This window comes from Salarias fasciatus, chromosome 20 (assembly GCF_902148845.1).
Source record: "Salarias fasciatus chromosome 20, fSalaFa1.1, whole genome shotgun sequence".
Classification (NCBI taxonomy): Eukaryota; Metazoa; Chordata; class Actinopteri; order Blenniiformes; family Blenniidae; genus Salarias; species Salarias fasciatus.
The window spans coordinates 884,177-902,199 of NC_043764.1; the positions used below are offsets into that span (position 1 = coordinate 884,177).

General features: G+C 44.9%; 2 protein-coding genes across 3 annotated transcripts in view; one reads left to right on the forward strand and one right to left on the reverse strand.

Annotated features, from left to right (window-relative positions):
* LOC115408444 (natural resistance-associated macrophage protein 2-like) overlaps window positions 1–18,023 on the reverse strand; it is a 918,259-nt gene that overhangs the window by 358,635 nt on the left and 541,601 nt on the right. The window lies entirely within an intron of this gene.
* On the forward strand, window positions 7–16,353 carry LOC115408456 (monocarboxylate transporter 1-like). The gene is made up of 3 exons (XM_030119235.1): window positions 7–105; window positions 4,470–5,252; window positions 15,887–16,353. Exons 1-3 carry the CDS (start codon window positions 9–11, stop codon window positions 16,159–16,161), a joined length of 1,155 nt encoding a protein of 384 aa, XP_029975095.1. The 5' UTR covers window positions 7–8; the 3' UTR covers window positions 16,162–16,353.

Consider the following 18,023-nt stretch of genomic DNA (forward strand, 5'->3'; position numbering starts at 1 on the left):
GGCCCATCATGATGGCGGGCGGCGTCCTGTCGGGCTCGGGTCTGGTCATCGCCTCCTTCTGCAACACGGTGGAGCAGCTCTACTTCTTCATCGGCGTGGTCGGAGGTCAGAACCCGGAACAGTCTGGAACCCGGAGCCACACACCGGAACGCTCCTGGAATTCAACCGGAACGTTCCTGGAATTTAACCGGAACGTTCCTGGAATTCAACCGGAAAGTTCCTGGAATTTAACCGGAACGTTCCTGGAATTCAACCGGAACGCTCCTGGAATTCAACCGGAACGTTCCTGGAATTCAACCGGAAAGTTCCTGGAATTCAACCGGAAAGTTCCTGGAATTCAACCGGAACGCTCCTGGAATTCAACCGGAAAGTTCCTGGAATTCAACCGGAAAGTTCCTGGAATTCAACCGGAACGTTCCTGGAATTTAACCGGAACGTTCCTGGAATTCAACCGGAAAGTTCCTGGAATTTAACCGGAACGTTCCTGGAATTCAACCGGAACGTTCCTGGAATTCAACCGGAACGCTCCTGGAATTCAACCGGAACGTTCCTGGAATTCAACCGGAAAGTTCCTGGAATTCAACCGGAAAGTTCCTGGAATTCAACCGGAAAGTTCCTGGAATTCAACCGGAACGTTCCTGGAATTCAACCGGAACGTTCCTGGAATTCAACCGGAACGTTCCTGGAATTCAACCGGAAAGTTCCTGGAATTCAACCGGAACGTTCCTGGAATTCAACCGGAACGTTCCTGGAATTCAACCGGAACGTTCCTGGAATTCAACCGGAAAGTTCCTGGAATTCAACCGGAAAGTTCCTGGAATTCAACCGGAAAGTTCCTGGAATTCAACCGGAACGTTCCTGGAATTTAACCGGAACGTTCCTGGAATTCAACCGGAAAGTTCCTGGAATTTAACCGGAACGTTCCTGGAATTCAACCGGAACGCTCCTGGAATTCAACCGGAACGTTCCTGGAATTCAACCGGAAAGTTCCTGGAATTCAACCGGAAAGTTCCTGGAATTCAACCGGAACGCTCCTGGAATTCAACCGGAAAGTTCCTGGAATTCAACCGGAAAGTTCCTGGAATTCAACCGGAACGTTCCTGGAATTTAACCGGAACGTTCCTGGAATTCAACCGGAAAGTTCCTGGAATTTAACCGGAACGTTCCTGGAATTCAACCGGAACGTTCCTGGAATTCAACCGGAACGCTCCTGGAATTCAACCGGAACGTTCCTGGAATTCAACCGGAAAGTTCCTGGAATTCAACCGGAAAGTTCCTGGAATTCAACCGGAAAGTTCCTGGAATTCAACCGGAACGTTCCTGGAATTCAACCGGAACGTTCCTGGAATTCAACCGGAACGTTCCTGGAATTCAACCGGAACGTTCCTGGAATTCAACCGGAACGTTCCTGGAATTCAACCAGAAAGTTCCTGGAATTCAACCGGAACGTTCCTGGAATTCAACCGGAACGTTCCTGGAATTCAACCGGAACGTTCCTGGAATTCAACCGGAACGTTCCTGGAATTCAACCGGAAAGTTCCTGGAATTCAACCGGAAAGTTCCTGGAATTCAACCGGAACGTTCCTGGAATTCAACCGGAAAGTTCCTGGAATTCAACCGGAAAGTTCCTGGGATTTAACCGGAAAGTTCCTGGAATTTAACCGGAACGTTCCTGGAATTCAACCGGAAAGTTCCTGGAATTTAACCGGAAAGTTCCTGGAATTCAACCGGAACGTTCCTGGAATTCAACCGGAAAGTTCCTGGAATTCAACCGGAACTCAACCGGAACGTTCCTGGAATTTAACCGGAACGTTCCTGGAATTCAACCGGAAAGTTCCTGGAATTTAACCGGAACTCAACCGGAACGTTCCTGGAATTTAACCGGAACGTTCCTGGAATTCAACCGGAAAGTTCCTGGAATTTAACCGGAAAGTTCCTGGAATTTAACCGGAACATTCCTGGAATTCAACCGGAACATTCCTGGAATTTAACCGGAACGTTCCTGGAATTTAACTGGAACGTTCCTGGAATTTAACCGGAACGTTCCTGGAATTCAACCGGAAAGTTCCTGGAATTCAACCGGAAAGTTCCTGGAATTCAACCGGAAAGTTCCTGGAATTCAACCGGAAAGTTCCCGGAATTTAACCGGAACTCAACCGGAACGTTCCTGGAATTCAACCGGAACGTTCCTGGAATTCAACCGGAACGTTCCTGGAATTCAACCGGAACGTTCCTGGAATTCAACCGGAACGTTCCTGGAATTCAACCGGAACGTTCCTGGAATTCAACCGGAAAGTTCCTGGAATTCAACCGGAACGTTCCTGGAATTCAACCGGAACGTTCCTGGAATTCAACCGGAAAGTTCCTGGAATTCAACCGGAACGTTCCTGGAATTCAACCGGAACGTTCCTGGAATTCAACCGGAACGTTCCTGGAATTCAACCGGAACGTTCCTGGAATTCAACCGGAAAGTTCCTGGAATTCAACCGGAAAGTTCCTGGAATTCAACCGGAAAGTTCCTGGAATTCAACCGGAACGTTCCTGGAATTCAACCGGAAAGTTCCTGGAATTCAACCGGAAAGTTCCTGGAATTTAACCGGAACTCAACCGGAACGTTCCTGGAATTCAACCGGAACGTTCCTGGAATTCAACCGGAACGTTCCTGGAATTCAACCGGAAAGTTCCTGGAATTCAACCGGAACGTTCCTGGAATTCAACCGGAACGTTCCTGGAATTCAACCGGAAAGTTCCTGGAATTCAACCGGAACGTTCCTGGAATTCAACCGGAACGTTCCTGGAATTCAACCGGAAAGTTCCTGGAATTCAACCGGAACGTTCCTGGAATTCAACCGGAAAGTTCCTGGAATTCAACCGGAACGTTCCTGGAGTTCAACCGGAACGTTCCTGGAATTCAACCGGAACGTTCCTGGAATTCAACCGGAACGTTCCTGGAATTCAACCGGAACGTTCCTGGAATTCAACCGGAACGTTCCTGGAATTCAACCGGAACGTTCCTGGAATTTAAAGGGCCAGATTTGTGGAAAAACTACACGTGCATTTCCAGTTAATGAAATGCTAACGGGCCGTGAAGCATTAAAAACCTGAACTAACAGGCCGGTCCGCGGGTCTGTCTGTCGCCTTGACAGGCTGGGCCACAGAATTTGTTGCTGTTCGGGGTCTGAATTTCCCGCGCAATCGTGGGGATGTGACGTAAAATGACGTAAACTGACGCTGTATGCGCGCTGCCGAACAGGAAGCACATGGCCGCCGTGGACACGGACTCAAACACCGCATCCCTGGTTCTCACAGGACGCGGCGCGCCGTGCAGGAGTTTCAGATCGGCGCCCCTGTTAAGCTATCTGACGGCTCATACAGGAGGCGCAGGGCGGCGCGCCGCTCCGCTCCTCTCTATTTTCTCCGCGAGCGCCGAGCGCCATTTGTCAAGCTGGATCAAGCAGATCGCACCAGACAGGGAGTCGGGAGCAGAAAATACGAGAGAATCTGATCAATTTTCAAATTAAAATAAAGTAGAATAACTTATGTTGCTTTTCGGTTTTCCTTTTCAGATAAACACACACAGGGAGAGGGGGCGAGAGGGTGAAAGAGAGAGAGAGGGAGCGAGAGGGGGGGGGGGTAGAGACTGACGTGAGGTGGTCCCTGTCCAGCAGTTGACCAACCAGGTGAAGGAGACGCCGAGCTGCTTCCTTCTTTCCTGACAGGATGAACCAGTCTGCCGCTCTGCCGTCGCGGCGGTGCAGCAGCGAGTCAGCAGGACTCTCCTCGCCACGCTCCGTGTCTCCGGCGCACGGCGCAGCAGGACAGGCTTCCTGTAGGAACGGCCGGGCGCCTGGGCGTCCTGTGAGAACCAGGCGTCGGCATGCTTCCCCGTCGCAGCGACGCCGTTCCTACGCCGTGCGCGTAGCGCCCTACGCAGCGCCTACGCGAGGGCTTGACCGGAAGTGTTGGTGCTCCGCGCCGCCTCGGCTGCTGGCTGCAGTTCCCCGCAGCGCCTGTCGCAGCAGCGCTGAGCTACATTTTGTAAAGTTGCCTTCAGTCCCCTTAATAGAAAACTTCCTGGAATTTAACCAGAAAGTTCCTGAAAATTAATGAAAAGTTGCTGAAAAGTAACCAGAATATTCCTGGAAATTTCCCGGAAAGTTCCTGGAAATTTTCAAGAAAATTCTTGGAAATTTCCCAGAAAGCTTGTGGAATATAATGGGGAAGTTCCTGGAATTTAATGGAAAAGTTGCTGAAAATTAACTAGAAAGTTCACAGAAATTTCCCAGAATATTCCTGGAAATTTCCCGGAAAGCTTCTGGAATGTGGTGGACACTGTTCTCCGGAGTTCTCCGGAGTTCTCCGGAGTTCTCCGGAGTTCTCTAGAGTCAGCCTCAGAACCCAGAGACCGACTCCACGCCCTGAAGCGTTGTTGTTCTTCACCTGGACCCTGTTCTCTGCCCCCCCTCCAGGTCTGGGTCTGGCCTTCAACCTGAACCCGGCGCTCACCATGATCGGTAAATACTTCTTCAAGCGCCGGCCCATCGCCAACGGCATCGCCATGGCGGGCAGCCCGGTCTTCCTGTCCACGCTGGCGCCCCTCAACACCTGGCTGTACGACGAGTTCGGCTGGAGGGGCAGCTTCCTCATCCTGGGGGGGCTGCTGCTCAACTGCTGCGTGGCCGGCTCCCTGATGCGCCCCATCGGGCCGCCGCCGCCGCCGCCGCCGGCCGCCGGGGAGGCGGCGCCCCGGAAGACGGCGCTGCAGAAAGTCAACTCCTTCATCGACCTGACGCTGTTCCGGCACCGCGGCTTCCTGCTCTACCTGCTGGGGAACGTGGTCATGTTCTTCGGCCTCTTCGCGCCGCTCGTCTTCCTCTCCAACTACGCCAAGAGCAAAGGCATCAGCAAGGAGAAGGCGGCGTTCCTGCTGTCGGTGCTGGCCTTCGTGGACATGTTCGCCCGGCCCTCCATGGGCCTGCTGGCCAACACGCGCTGGGTGCGGCCGCGGGTGCAGTTCTTCTTCGCCGGCGCCGTGCTGTACAACGGCGTGTGCCACGTGCTGGCGCCGCTGTCCGAGGACTACGTCGGCTTCGTGGTCTACGCCGTCTTCTTCGGCTTCGCGTTCGGCTGGCTGAGCGCCGTGCTGTTCGAGACGCTGATGGACCTGGTGGGGGCGCAGCGCTTCTCGTCCGCCGTGGGCCTGGTCACCATCGTGGAGTGTGGCCCGGTGCTGCTGGGGCCGCCGCTCACAGGTAAACCCCGTCAGGGGACGCCGTGTCCAGGTCCGAGGACACGCTGGACACACACAGTACTCCAGCCTAAAGTCCTGACAGGACCAGGGGCGGGGCCACATTACTCCAGGGGGCGGGACCAAATCACTCCAGTCTAAAGTCCTAGGTGCGTTCATGATGGCAAAGCCAGAGGTAGGCGGAGCTAGACGAAGCAGACGGCGCAGCCGTGGGGCGGAGTTATAAGTCTGCCTCCAACTCGGACAGCCCTATGTTCTCCATGTTTGTGTTTCTCATGACTCCCACTGTGGGGGTGTGTATTTATGCAAATGAAGCGTGTTACCATTGATGAGGAGAGGGCTGGGGTCCAGTCCCCTCCCTGTATGAACCAGAGCGCTGGGCCAGGCAGGGTGAGTTGCTCTCCAGCAGCTCACAGCGGCTCCTCTGGGACCCATCTCGTTTGGGTCTCGCCAGTTTTCGACGCCCTACGTAGGTCCTACGTATCAGTGACGCCGGGCCACATCTGGGCGGGGCGGCTCAAACGTCTCCAAAGTCTGCCTCTGGCTTTCTCACGTCGAACGCACCTGCTGATAGGACCAGGGGCCGGGGCCTCACTACTCCAGGGGGCGGGGCCACATTACTCCAGGGGTGGGGCTTTCCTCTGATTTTCATTTTGTATTCTTTGTGCCTGCCCTTGGCAAGGCGCAGAGATTAGTGTCCTGGCCGGACCTCGTCAAGTGTCGACATTTTTATTCTTCTGACACAAAAACTTTGCCAGATAACTAGTCTCGCACCGTTTGGCGCAGCATCAGAAAAGTCACATCAAAACGTGTGTAAATTCCGGGAATGGTGTGCTATGACTTTTGTCGGCGTTCCGGTGAAAAATCGCCGAGAAAATTGGAAAAAAAACGGCATTTTCGTCCCATTCATTTCCCATAGACTTTTTCCAAAAATCAAAAAAATTCATCCCCGAACAACTACCAGGGGATTCGCCATACTTTCACGTACAGATGTCATTTTTTCACCAAAACGTAGGCATTTTTGTCCTCTACGCAGACACCAAAACCTCATTTCAATATCTTTTACCAAATTTAAACTGTGAGCCTTCAAGTACGGAGAGAATTTCATCCGTTTTTGGAGTTTATAATGGGTGTGTATTGGAGAGGCTAGAGCGGGAGAGTGGCGGTTAGAGTGGGCGAAGCTCTCAATTTAAAACAAAAAATAAACTCTTTTCTCGTCCCCCCGGCCACATTTCTGGCTCAATCTTCACAAATTATAGCTCAAAACGTAGGAATTTTTCTTGTGACACATAAAATTGAGTCCCTTTGTCTCTATCTCAAACGGTTCTCTCTCCAGCTGCATTTGTTTGAGGAGAGTGCAGGATTTTCTCCCATCCGCTCCAATGCATTTTGGAGACGCTTGAATCCAAAACTTCACTCATGTTCACACAATCGCTGTGGCTGAATGGAAGATCCTACAGACATGACATTTTCAGGACAAATCCATGAAAGGCTTGTGATTCACACTGTGAATTTTTTTTTTAATTTCACCTCTCGGTCCCTGAGAAACGCCATTTCTTCAACCATGCGCACTGCATGAAAAACTGCTGATTCACTGACATGGCTGCCGGGTACAGCTGGTCTCCATGGCAACAGACACAGCTGTTGTGCTGACAGCTCACAGCAGGAGTATGGAGGAGCTACACACACACACACACACACACACACACACACACATACACACACACAGGCGCAAAGGCACAAAGCCACAATTTCCATGGGAATTGTCTAGTTTCTGTCATTGTGTGAATGCTGAAGGCATTCACACCTTTGTTTTTCAAATCTTTAATTGTGTGAATGCTGAAGGCATTCACACGATTAAATTCCTCCTCTGACTTCTTCCGCCGTTTTTTGGCACGCTTCTCCTCCTACAAATTTTGTCCGATTTGAACCATTCATATATCAAATTGTGCAGCTTTTTAAGGACATGGGTGCTATGTTCTAGCTTTTTAATATCTCTTCAACTTTTTGAAATATTTCAACTTTTGTGCAACTTTTTGCCCCATGTTAACGGATGGAGATTTTTTCAAACTTTGGAACCTTATAACTTCTTCAAATCTTTAACGATTTTAACCATTCAACTTTTAAAATATTCAACTTTTTAAACTCTTTCTTCAACCTTTTTAAACTTTTTCAACTTTCTTCAACTTTTTGAAATATTTCAACTTTTTAAAATCATTTTTAACATTGAAGTGGATGGAAAACCCCTTCAACTGACCTTTCAACTCCTTCAACTTTGAACCCTTACTACGTTGTCATACTTTAACATAGACAAGTCATTCAACTTTTAAAACGTAGGCATTTTTGTCCTCTATTCAGGTATGTTATATCATTGCAAGATCTTTCACCAAATTTAAACTGTGAGCCTTCAAGTACAGAGAGAATTTCAGCCGTTTTTGGAGTTTACAATGGGTGTGTATTGGAAAAGCTAGAGTGGGAGAAAGGAATTTAGAGTGCGGGAGGCTCTGAATTTTAACCAAAAAAAAAATACTTTTCTCGTCCGTACGGCCACATTTCTGACTCAATCTGCACAAATTATAGCTCAAAACGTAGGAATTTTTCTTGTGACCCGTAAAATTGACTCACTTTGTCTCTACCTCAAACGGTTCTCTCTCCAGAGGCATTTGTTTGAGGAGAGTGCAGATTTTTCTCCCATCCGCTCCAATGCATTTTCGAGACGCCTGAATCCAAAACTTCTCTCATGTTCGCACAATCGCCGTGGCTGAATGGATGATCCTACAGACATGATTCCTGCACCATTAAATTCATCAAAGGCTACTGAATATGACTGTGTGAAAATCTTTTTCAATTTCACATCTTGGTCCCCGAGAAATGCCATTTCTTCAACCATGCGCACTCCATTAAAAATTGCTGATTCACTGTCATGGCTGCTGTGCAGCTGGTCTCCATAGCAACAGACACACCTGTTGTGCTGCTGCTGCTTGATTAGACTGGATTTTTCCATTAAGACTGGAGCTCTATTGATCCTCTGTTACTCTGACACTGACTCCACTGCTCCTTTTACCTTTTTCAACCTTTTTCAACTTTTTTCAGCCCTTTTCAACTTTTTGCAGTGTTTTCAACCTTTTTCAACTTTTTTCAACCCTTTTCAACTTTTTTTTAACCTTTTTCAACTTTTTGCAGTTTTCAAGCTTTTTCAAACTTTTTCAACTTTTTTGAAACGTTTTTGACTTTTTGCAGTGTTTTCAGCCTTTTTCAACATTTTTCAACTTTTTGCAGTGTTTTCAACCTTTTTCAACCATTTTCAACTTTTTGCAGTGCTTTCAACCTTTTTCAACATTTTTCAACGTTTTGCAGTGTTTTCAACCTTTTACAAAATTTTTCAAACTTTTTCAACTTTTTTCAACCCTTTTCAAATTTTTGCAGTGTTTTCAACATTTCTCAACCTTTTTCAACTTTTTGCAGTGTTTTCAACCTTTTTCAAACTTTTTCAACTTTTTTCAACCCTTTTCAACTTTTTGCAGTGTTTTCAACCTTTTTCAACCTTTTTCAACATTTTTCAACTTTTTGCAGTGTTTTCAACCTTTTTCAACATTTTTCAACTTTTTGCAGTGTTTTCAACCTTTTTCAACTTTTTTCAACCCTTTTCAACTTTTTTCAACCCTTTTCAACTTTTTTTAACCTTTTTCAACTTTTTGCAGTGTTTTCAAACTTTTTCAAACTTTTTCAACTTTTTTAAAACTTTTTCAACTTTTTGCAGTGTTTTCAACCTTTTTCAACATTTTTCAACGTTTTGCAGTGTTTTCAACCTTTTTCAAAATTTTTCAACCTTTTTCAACTTTTTTCAACCCTTTTCAACTTTTTGCAGTGTTTTCAACCTTTTTCAAACTTTTTCAAGTTTTTGCAGTGTTTTCAACCTTTTTCAACCTTTTTCAACTTTTTTCAACCCTTTTCAACCTTTTGCCGTGTTTTCAACCTTTTTCAACCTTTTTCAACTTTTTGCAGTGTTTGCAACCTTTTTCAACTTTTTGCAGTGTTTTTCAACCTTTTTTGACTTTTTGCCGTGTTTTCAAAGTTTTTCAACGTTTTTCAACTTCATTTCAGGGTTTTTCACCTTTTCTTATTCAGATTTTCTGCATTACAGTTTAACATTTTCAGCTCAGCATTCACACTTGCAGTTTCTTCAGGAACTGCAAATTTTTTCTAGTATTATTGTGTGAATGCTGAAGGCATTCACACGATTACATTCCTCTTCTGACTTCTTCCGCCGTTTTTTTGGCACGCTTCTCCTCCTACAAATTTTGTCCGATTTGAACCATTCATATATCAAATTGTGCAGCTTTTTGAGGACATGGGTGCTATGTTCTAGCTTTTTAAAATCTTTTAAACTTTTTGAAATATTTCAACTTTTGTGCAACTTTTTGCCCCATGTTAACGGATGGAGATTTTTTCAAACTTTTGAACCTTATAACTTCTTCAAATCTTAACCGATTTTAACCATTCAACTTTTAAAATATTCAACTTTTTAAACCCTTTCTTCAACCTTTTTAAACTTTTTCAACTTTCTTGAACTTTTTGAAATATTTCAACTTTTTAAATTATTTTTAACATTGAAGTGGATGGGAAAACCCTTCAACTGACCCGTCAACTCCTTCAACTTTGAACCATTATAACTTTGTCATACTTTCACGTGGACAAGTCATTTTACTTTTAAAACGTAGGCATTTTTGTCCTTTATTCAGGAACGTAATATCATTTCAAGATCTTTTACCAAATTTAAACTGTGAGCCTTCAAGTACAGAGAGAATTCCAGCTTTTTTTGGAGTTTACAATGGGTTTGTATTGGAGAGGCTAGAGTGGGAGAGTGGCAGTTAGAGTGCGGGAGGCTCTGAATTTTAACCAAAAAAAAAATTATTTTCTCGTCCGTATGGCCACATTTCTGGCTCAATCTCCACAATAACCCCTCAAAACGTAGGAATTTTTCTTGTGACCCGTACAATTGAGTCACATTGTCTCTATCTCAAACGGTTCTCTCTCCAGAGGCATTTGTTTGAGGAGAGTGCAGGATTTTCTCCCATCCGCTCCAATGCATTTTGGAGATACCTGAATCCAAAACTTCACTCATGTTCGCACCCTCGGTGTGGCTGAATGGATGATCCTACAGACATGATTCCTGCACCATTAAATTCATGAAAGGCTTCTGAATCTGGCTGTTTGAAAATCTTTTTCAATTTCGAATCTCGGTCACCGAGAAAAGCCATTTCTTCAACCATGCGCACTGCATTAAAAAGTGCTGATTCACTGTCATGGCTGCTCTGCAGCTGGTCTCCATAGCAACAGACACACCTGTTGTGCTGACTGCTGCTTGATTAGTCTGGATTTTTCCATTAAGACTGGAGCTCTATTGATCCTCTGTTACTCTGACACTGACTCTACTGATGTCTACTGCTTCTTTTTCAACTTTTTGCAGCGTTTTCAACATTTTTGAACCTTTTTCAACTTTTTGGAGCGTTTTCAACCTTTTTGAACTTTTTCAACTTTTTGCAGCGTTTTCAACCTTTTTCAACATTTTTCAAGTGTTTGCAGCCTTTTCAAACTTTTTCAACCTTTTTCAACTTTTTGCAGCGTTTTCAAACTTTTTCAACCTTTTTCAACTTTTTGCAGTGTTTTCAACATTTTTCAACCTTATTCAACTGTTTTCAACTTTTTGCAGTGTTTTCAAACTTTTTCAACATTTTTCAACTTTTTGCAGCGCTTTCAACCTTTTTCAACATTTTTGCAGCGTTTTCATACTTTTCAACCTTTTTCAACTTTTTGCAGTGTTTTCAACCTTTTTCAACTTTTTGCTGTATTTTCACCTTTTTTTAACTTTTTGCAGCGTTTTCAAACTTTGTCAACCTTTTTTAACTTCTTTCAACTTTTTGCAGTGTTTTCAAACTTTCACCGCCTTTTTCTACTCTTTTCAACTTTTTGCAGCGCATTCAACCCCTTTCAACTTTTTGCAGTGTTTTCAACCTTTTTCAGCTTTTTGCAGCGTTTTCAAACTTTCTGACCCTTTTTCAACTTTTTGCAGTGTTTTCAAACTTTCACCACCTTTTTCTACTCTTTTCAGCTTTTTGCAGCGTTTTTAACCTTTCTCAACCTTTTTCAACTTTTTGCAGTGTTTTCAACCTTTTTCAACTTCTTTCGAATTTTTGCAGCGTTTTCAAATTTTTGCAACCTTTCTCAACTTTTTGCAGCATTTTCAACCTTTTTCAACTTTTTGCAGATTTTCAAATTTTTCAACCTTTTTCAACTTTTCATCTTGAGCTTCTTGAGCTTTTTCTGCATTACAGTTTTGCATTTTCAGCTCAGCATTCACACTTGTAGTTTCTTCAGGAACTGCAAATTTTTTCTAGTTCTGTATTCTTCCCCTGTTTTTTGACGCTTAACTCCTCCTACAGTTTTTGTGCGATTTGAACCATTCAAGTATCAAAATGTTCAGCTTTTTAAGGACATGGGTGCTATGTTCTAGCTTTTTAAAACTTTTTAAACTTTTTAAAATATTTCAACTTTTGTGCAACTTTTTGCCCCATGTTAACGGATGGAGAAATTTTTAAACTTTATAACCCTTTAACTCCTTCAAATCTTAACCGATTTTAACCATTCAACTTTTAAACTATTCAACTTTTTAAACCCTTTCTTAAACCTTTTTAAACTTTTTAAACTCTTTTAAACTTTTTGAAATATTTCAACTTTTTAAAATTATTTTTAACATTGAAGTGGATGGAAAACCCCTTCAACTGACCTTTCAACTCCTTCAACTTTGAACCTTTAAAACTTTGTCATACTTTCACATAGACAAGTCATTTAAATTTTAAAACGTAGGCATTTTTGTCCTTTATTCAGGTATGTAGTATCATTTCAAGATCTTCTACCAAATTTAAACTGTGAGCCTTCAAGTACGGAGAGAATTTCAGCTGTTTTTGGAGTTTACAATGGGTGTGTATTGGAAAAGCGAGAGTGGGAGAGTGGCAGTTAGAGTGCGGGAGGCTCTGAATTTTAACCAAAAAAAAAATTCTTTTCTCGTCCGTATGGCCACATTTCTGGCTCAATCTGCACAATAACCCCTCAAAACGTAGGAATTTTTCTTGTGACCCGTAAAATTGACTCACTTTGTCTCTACCTCAAACGGTTCTCTCTCCAGAGGCATTTGTTTGAGGAGAGTGCAGAATTTTCTCCCATCCGCTCCAATGCATTTTGAGACACCTGAATCCAAAACTTCACTCGTGTTCGCACAATCGGTATGGCTGAATGGATGATCCTACAGACATGATTCCTGCACCATTAAATTCATGAAAGGCTTCTGAATCTGACTGTGTGAAAATCTTTTTCAATTTCGCCTTTCGCTCCCTGAGAAATGCCATTTCTTCAACCATGCGCACTCCATTAAAAAGTGCTGATTCACTGTCATGGCTGCTGTGCAGCTGGTCTCCATAGCAACAGACACACCTGTTGTGCTGCTGCAGCTTGATTAGTCTGGACTTTCCCATTAAGACTGGAGCTCTATTGATCCTCTGTTACTCTGACACTGACTCCACTGCTCCTTCTACCTCTATCAACTTTTTTCAAGTATTTGCAGTGTCTTCAAACTTTTTCAGCTTTTTTCAACTTTTTGCAGTGTTTTCAACCTTTTTCAACCCTTTTCAATTTTTTGCAGTGTTTTTAAACTTTTTCAAACTTGTTCAACTTTTTGCAGTGTTTTCAGCCTTTTTTCAACATTTTTCAACTTTTTGCAGTGTTTTCAAACTTTTTCAAACTTTTTCAACTTTTTTTAAACTTGTTCAACTTTTTGCAGTGTTTTCAGCCTTTTTCAACATTTTTCAACTTTTTGAAAAATGTGTACAGTGTTTTTAACCTTTTTCAACCTTTTTTTTAACCCTTTTCAACTTTTTGCAATGTTTTCAACCTTTTTCAAACTTTTTCAACCTTTTTCAACTTTTTTCAGTGTTTTCAACCTTTTTCAACCCTTTTCAATTTTTTGCAGTGTTTTTAAACTTTTTCAAACTTGTTCAACTTTTTGCAGTGTTTTCAGCCTTTTTTCAACATTTTTCAACTTTTTGCAGTGTTTTCAAACTTTTTCAAACTTTTTCAACTTTTTTTAAACTTGTTCAACTTTTTGCAGTGTTTTCAGCCTTTTTCAACATTTTTCAACTTTTTGAAAAATGTGTACAGTGTTTTTAACCTTTTTCAACCTTTTTTTAACCCTTTTCAACTTTTTGCAATGTTTTCAACCTTTTTCAAACTTTTTCAACCTTTTTCAACTTTTTTCAGTGTTTTCAACCTTTTTCAAACTTTTTCAACTTTTTGCAGTGTTTTCAAACTTTTTCAACATTTTTCAACTTTTTGCAATGTTTTCAACCTTTTTCAACCCTTTTCAATTTTTTGCAGTGTTTTCAAACTTTTTCAAACTTTTTCAACTTTTTTAAACTTGTTCAAATTTTTGCAGTATTTTCAACCTTTTTCAACTTTTTTCTACTTTTTGCAGTGTTTTGAACCTTTTTCAACTTTTTGCAGTGTTTTCAACCTTTTTCAACATTTGTCAACTTTTTGCAGTGTTTTCAAACTTTTTCAAACTTTTTCAACTTTTTTCAACCCTTTTCAACTTTTTGCAGTGTTTTCAAACTTTTTCAAACTTTTTCAACTTTTTTTAAACTTGTTCAACTTTTTGCAGTGTTTTCAGCCTTTTTCAACATTTTTCAACTTTTTGCAGTGTTTTCAACCTTTTTTCAACATTTTTCAACTTTTTGAAAAATGTGTACAGTGTTTTTAACCTTTTTCAACCTTTTTTTAACCCTTTTCAACTTTTTGCAATGTTTTCAACCTTTTTCAAACTTTTTCAACCTTTTTCAACTTTTTTCAGTGTTTTCAACCTTTTTCAAACTTTTTCAACTTTTTGCAGTGTTTTCAACCTTTTTTAACCCTTTTCAACTTTTTGCAATGTTTTCAACCTTTTTCAAACTTTTTTAACCTTTTTCAACTTTTTTCAACCCTTTTCAACTTTTTGCAGTGTTTTCAAACTTTTTTTAACTTTTCACAGTGTTTTCAAACTTTTTTAACCTTTTTCAACTTGTTTAAACTTTTTGCAGTATTTTCAATGCTTTTCAACTTGTTGCAGTGTTTTCAAACGTTTTTCAACCTTTTCAACTTTTTGCAGTGTTTTTCTGCCTTTTTCAACCTTTTTCAACTTTATTTCAGGGTTTTTCACCTTTACTTATTCAGTTTTTCTGCATTACAGTTTAACATTTTCAGCTCAGCATTCACACTTGCAGTTTCTTCAGGAACTGCAAATTTTTTCTAGTTTTATTCCATTTCATTTGGTAACTTTAATCTTATTTGACTGATTTTACATCGACTTCATCAAACCCTTCATAGTTTGTAGTTTAGCTTGACTCTGGGGGGGGGGTCCTTCACTCTGTGGGGGGTCTGTGGAGGGTCCTTCACTCTGGGGGGGTCCTTCACTCTGGGGGGGTCCTTCACTCTGGGGGGGTCCTTCACATTTTTTCCCCACGCCCAACAGGAAGAACCAAATAGAGGGATGTGTGGACGATGTTCCGTAGCTGCTTTAATTTCAACTGAACATGAAGAGAAGCGGCAGCAGAACGTCTGAAACTTTCTAACTTTCACAAAACATAACGGCGTTTAAAGCTCTGAAAAATAAAACTGCCCGTACAGTAGCAGCTTTCTATCACTTAAACCAGCGGTTTTCAAAGTGTGAGGGGCGCCTCCCCTGGGGGGCGCCAGAGGGCTTCAGGGGAGGCGCAGTGAGCTTTTTGTCCCTGTGCAGCTGCCGTACCCCCCCCGCGGGACTAAACAGGGCAGCCTGAAGTATCGTCATTTCACTCACAACAGCAGAACATTACACCTGAAAAGAAAGCTCTGAGTGAGCCCCCCCGGTCCAACAGGACGAGTGAACACTGTCCCCCCCCCCGGTCCAACAGGACGGGTGAACACTGCCCCCCCCTGTCCAACAGGACGGGTGAACACTGCCCCCCCCTGTCCAACAGGACGGGTGAACACTGCCCCCCCCGGTCCAACAGGACGAGTGAACACTGTCCCCCCCCCGGTCCAACAGGACGGGTGAACACTGCCCCCCCCTGTCCAACAGGACGGGTGAACACTGCCCCCCCCTGTCCAACAGGACGGGTGAACACTGCCCCCCCCCAGTCCGACAGGATGGGTGAACACTGCCGATAAGATAGAACTTTGATTCCCCCCCCCCCCCGCCTGTATGCCTGTCTTACCTTTCCGCTGCCGCTCCAGTTTCCTCTTTGACAACAGAAAGCCGTCGCCCGGGGCCAGATCAGGGGAATACGGCGGTGGGGAGGCTGGCTGGTCACGGTTTTAGTCCAAAAATATGCTTTTTGCACAACATCTGGTGCTATTTCTGTGCGTAACGGGGCGTCCTGTGGTCTGCTGTCTGCTACGATGAGGCCATTTCCGGGTGACTTCGTCTCCCTGCTTCTAATAACCGCCTGAGGATGATCAGTCTGGATCTCTACAATACTCCCATCAGTTCTGCAATGTCATCAATAGTCCTGTGTGGATCTACCAGGACGTCTAAAAAACTGAATGTTTTGCCTCTGTCGCCCCCTGCAGGGAGCTTCTATAACTACTACCAGCACTACAACTACACCTACGTGTCGTGCGGCATCATCCTCATGGTCGCCAGCGTCTTCCTCTTCGTCGGGATGGGGGTCAACTACCGGCTCCTGGCCCGGGAGCGAAAGGAGGAGGAGCTCCGGGGGCCGCCGGACGCCCCGGAGGAGCGTGCCGCCATGCTGGCCCCGCCCCCTGCCGACGGCGAGCAGAAGGACGCCGCCACCGCCGTCACGCTGGACGAGGTGGCGAGGATGGACGAGGACACGGTGTGAGAGGACAGCTGGACAGACGGAGACATGAAGGACACACACACACACACACAGAGGCAGACACACACACACACAGAGGCAGACACACACACACAGAGGTAGACACACAGAGGCAGACACACACACACACACACAGAGGCAGACACACACACACACACACCGTTTCTCTTGGTGCCTTTTTGAGTCGAGTTTTCTGAAAACGTAAACAGATTTAGACGCACAGACGGAACACCAGCAGGACTTCACTCAGGGTCTCACACACACCGCTAGCACGCCGCACACACCCTCACCTAGTGTGCGCACACACACACACACACACACACACACACACACACACACTCCTAGAGGTCGGCTGCAGTATTGTCACTGAGCGGGAGATCAAACTGGAGGAGGAGGAGGAAGAAGAGGAGGAGGAGGAGGAGGAGGAGGAGGAGGAGGAGGAGGAGGAGGAGGAGGGGTTAAGAGAAGTGGAACATGAGGACTGCTAAAATCCAGAGAACCGGCAGAACCGGAAGAGCAGGGAGAACCTGGAGAACCGGTCAGTGTTCGATTTGTGCCGTTCTGGAGCCAGAATGAACTTTATGCAGCTAAAGACCTCGAGTCCTCTACAGCGCTCGCCAGAAGACTCTGGACCTGGACACGTCCCTCAGTCCGGCTCCGGGGCTCCTGGACCTGGACACGTCCCTCAGTCTCTGGTTCCTGGGCAGTTGTAGAACCCCGGTACGTCTTTGTCCACGTTCTGCGAGCGCCGCTGTCTTCAGACGTCCAGACGGTGGACATCAGGGGAGACGTCTCAGCTCTGGGATTTCCCAGCATGCCTTGTTTCTGAGCAGGTGGTCATAATGTTGTGGCTGGTGGGTGTGATGAAGTGAAGAACCGAGAGCCGCGAGCGTTCTCCCGACGGGACTGTTTCTACTGGAACACCAATAAAATCTATTTTAGCTGTTTGACAAGCGTCCGGGACTTTTTCCAGCGTGAGACACCGTCCTCTGTGTCTTCGTCCTCTGTGTCAGTGTCCTGTGTCTGCCTTTGTCCTCTGTGTCTCTGTCCAGCTGCTGTCTGTCAACTGGTGAATCATCTGCTAACTGTTAGCATTGGCTACCATGCTAACATGCTCTGTGATTTCCCATGAGCCTCCTGGAGTGCACGAGTGGAACTGGTGATGTCCACATAATCCTAACATGCTAATGTGCTGATATGCTAACATGCTAATGTGGATGTCGGTACCTGATCTGCACCCTGAACCTGATCGGTTCCAGATGCTTCTGTCGTGCGTCGGCTCCCTGTTCGAGCGCAGAACGGCGTTTTTCACGGTTGGTAGATGAAAACACGCCGCCCGTCCGGCTCCGGCCTCCAGTCCTCGGTCAGGACTGGGCTGAGGGTTCAGGTTGTGATCAGGTGTGATTGTGTTCCACAATAGGAAACGGATTGGAGGAGATTGGAGGCTGTGCACCTCTGGCTGACGTCACTCCGGTGAGTGTTTTCCGTGTTGCTGAAGCCTGCGAGCGACTGAAGTGCTTGCTGTCTCTCTCTTGCTATTACTGTTAATTCACGAAGCAATCAAAAAATCGGGGTTACTTTCGCCCCCGATTGACCAGCGATCTCTCGTGAATTACATTTCTTCCCTGCCATTAGCGCCACCGGTGTGCTAACTAGCTTAGCGTGCTAACTAGCTTGGTCTGCCGGGACCGCTATGGCGTCCTCCCCTCTGTCTTCTTTTCTTTCCTGCTCAGTGTGCCGTATGTTGAGTCAGAACCCTGCCTCCCTTGACGATAGGGGAATTTGCGTAAAGTGCAGTGTATTGACAGCGCTGGAGGCCAGGGTAACCGAGTTAGAGGAGCGGCTGCGCAGATGTGAGGGGCAGG

What these genes read in the sequence shown, in the direction of transcription:
- LOC115408456 (XM_030119235.1), top strand. Translation starts at nt 9, where the DNA reads ATGATGGCGGGCGGCGTCCTGTCGGGCTCGGGTCTGGTCATCGCCTCC. An exon ending in CTTCATCGGCGTGGTCGGAG is followed by an intron (nt 106 to 4,469) that starts GTCAGAACCCGG and finishes CCCCCCCTCCAG; the next exon opens with GTCTGGGTCTGGCCTTCAAC. An exon ending in GCTGGGGCCGCCGCTCACAG is followed by an intron (nt 5,253 to 15,886) that starts GTAAACCCCGTC and finishes CGCCCCCTGCAG; the next exon opens with GGAGCTTCTATAACTACTAC.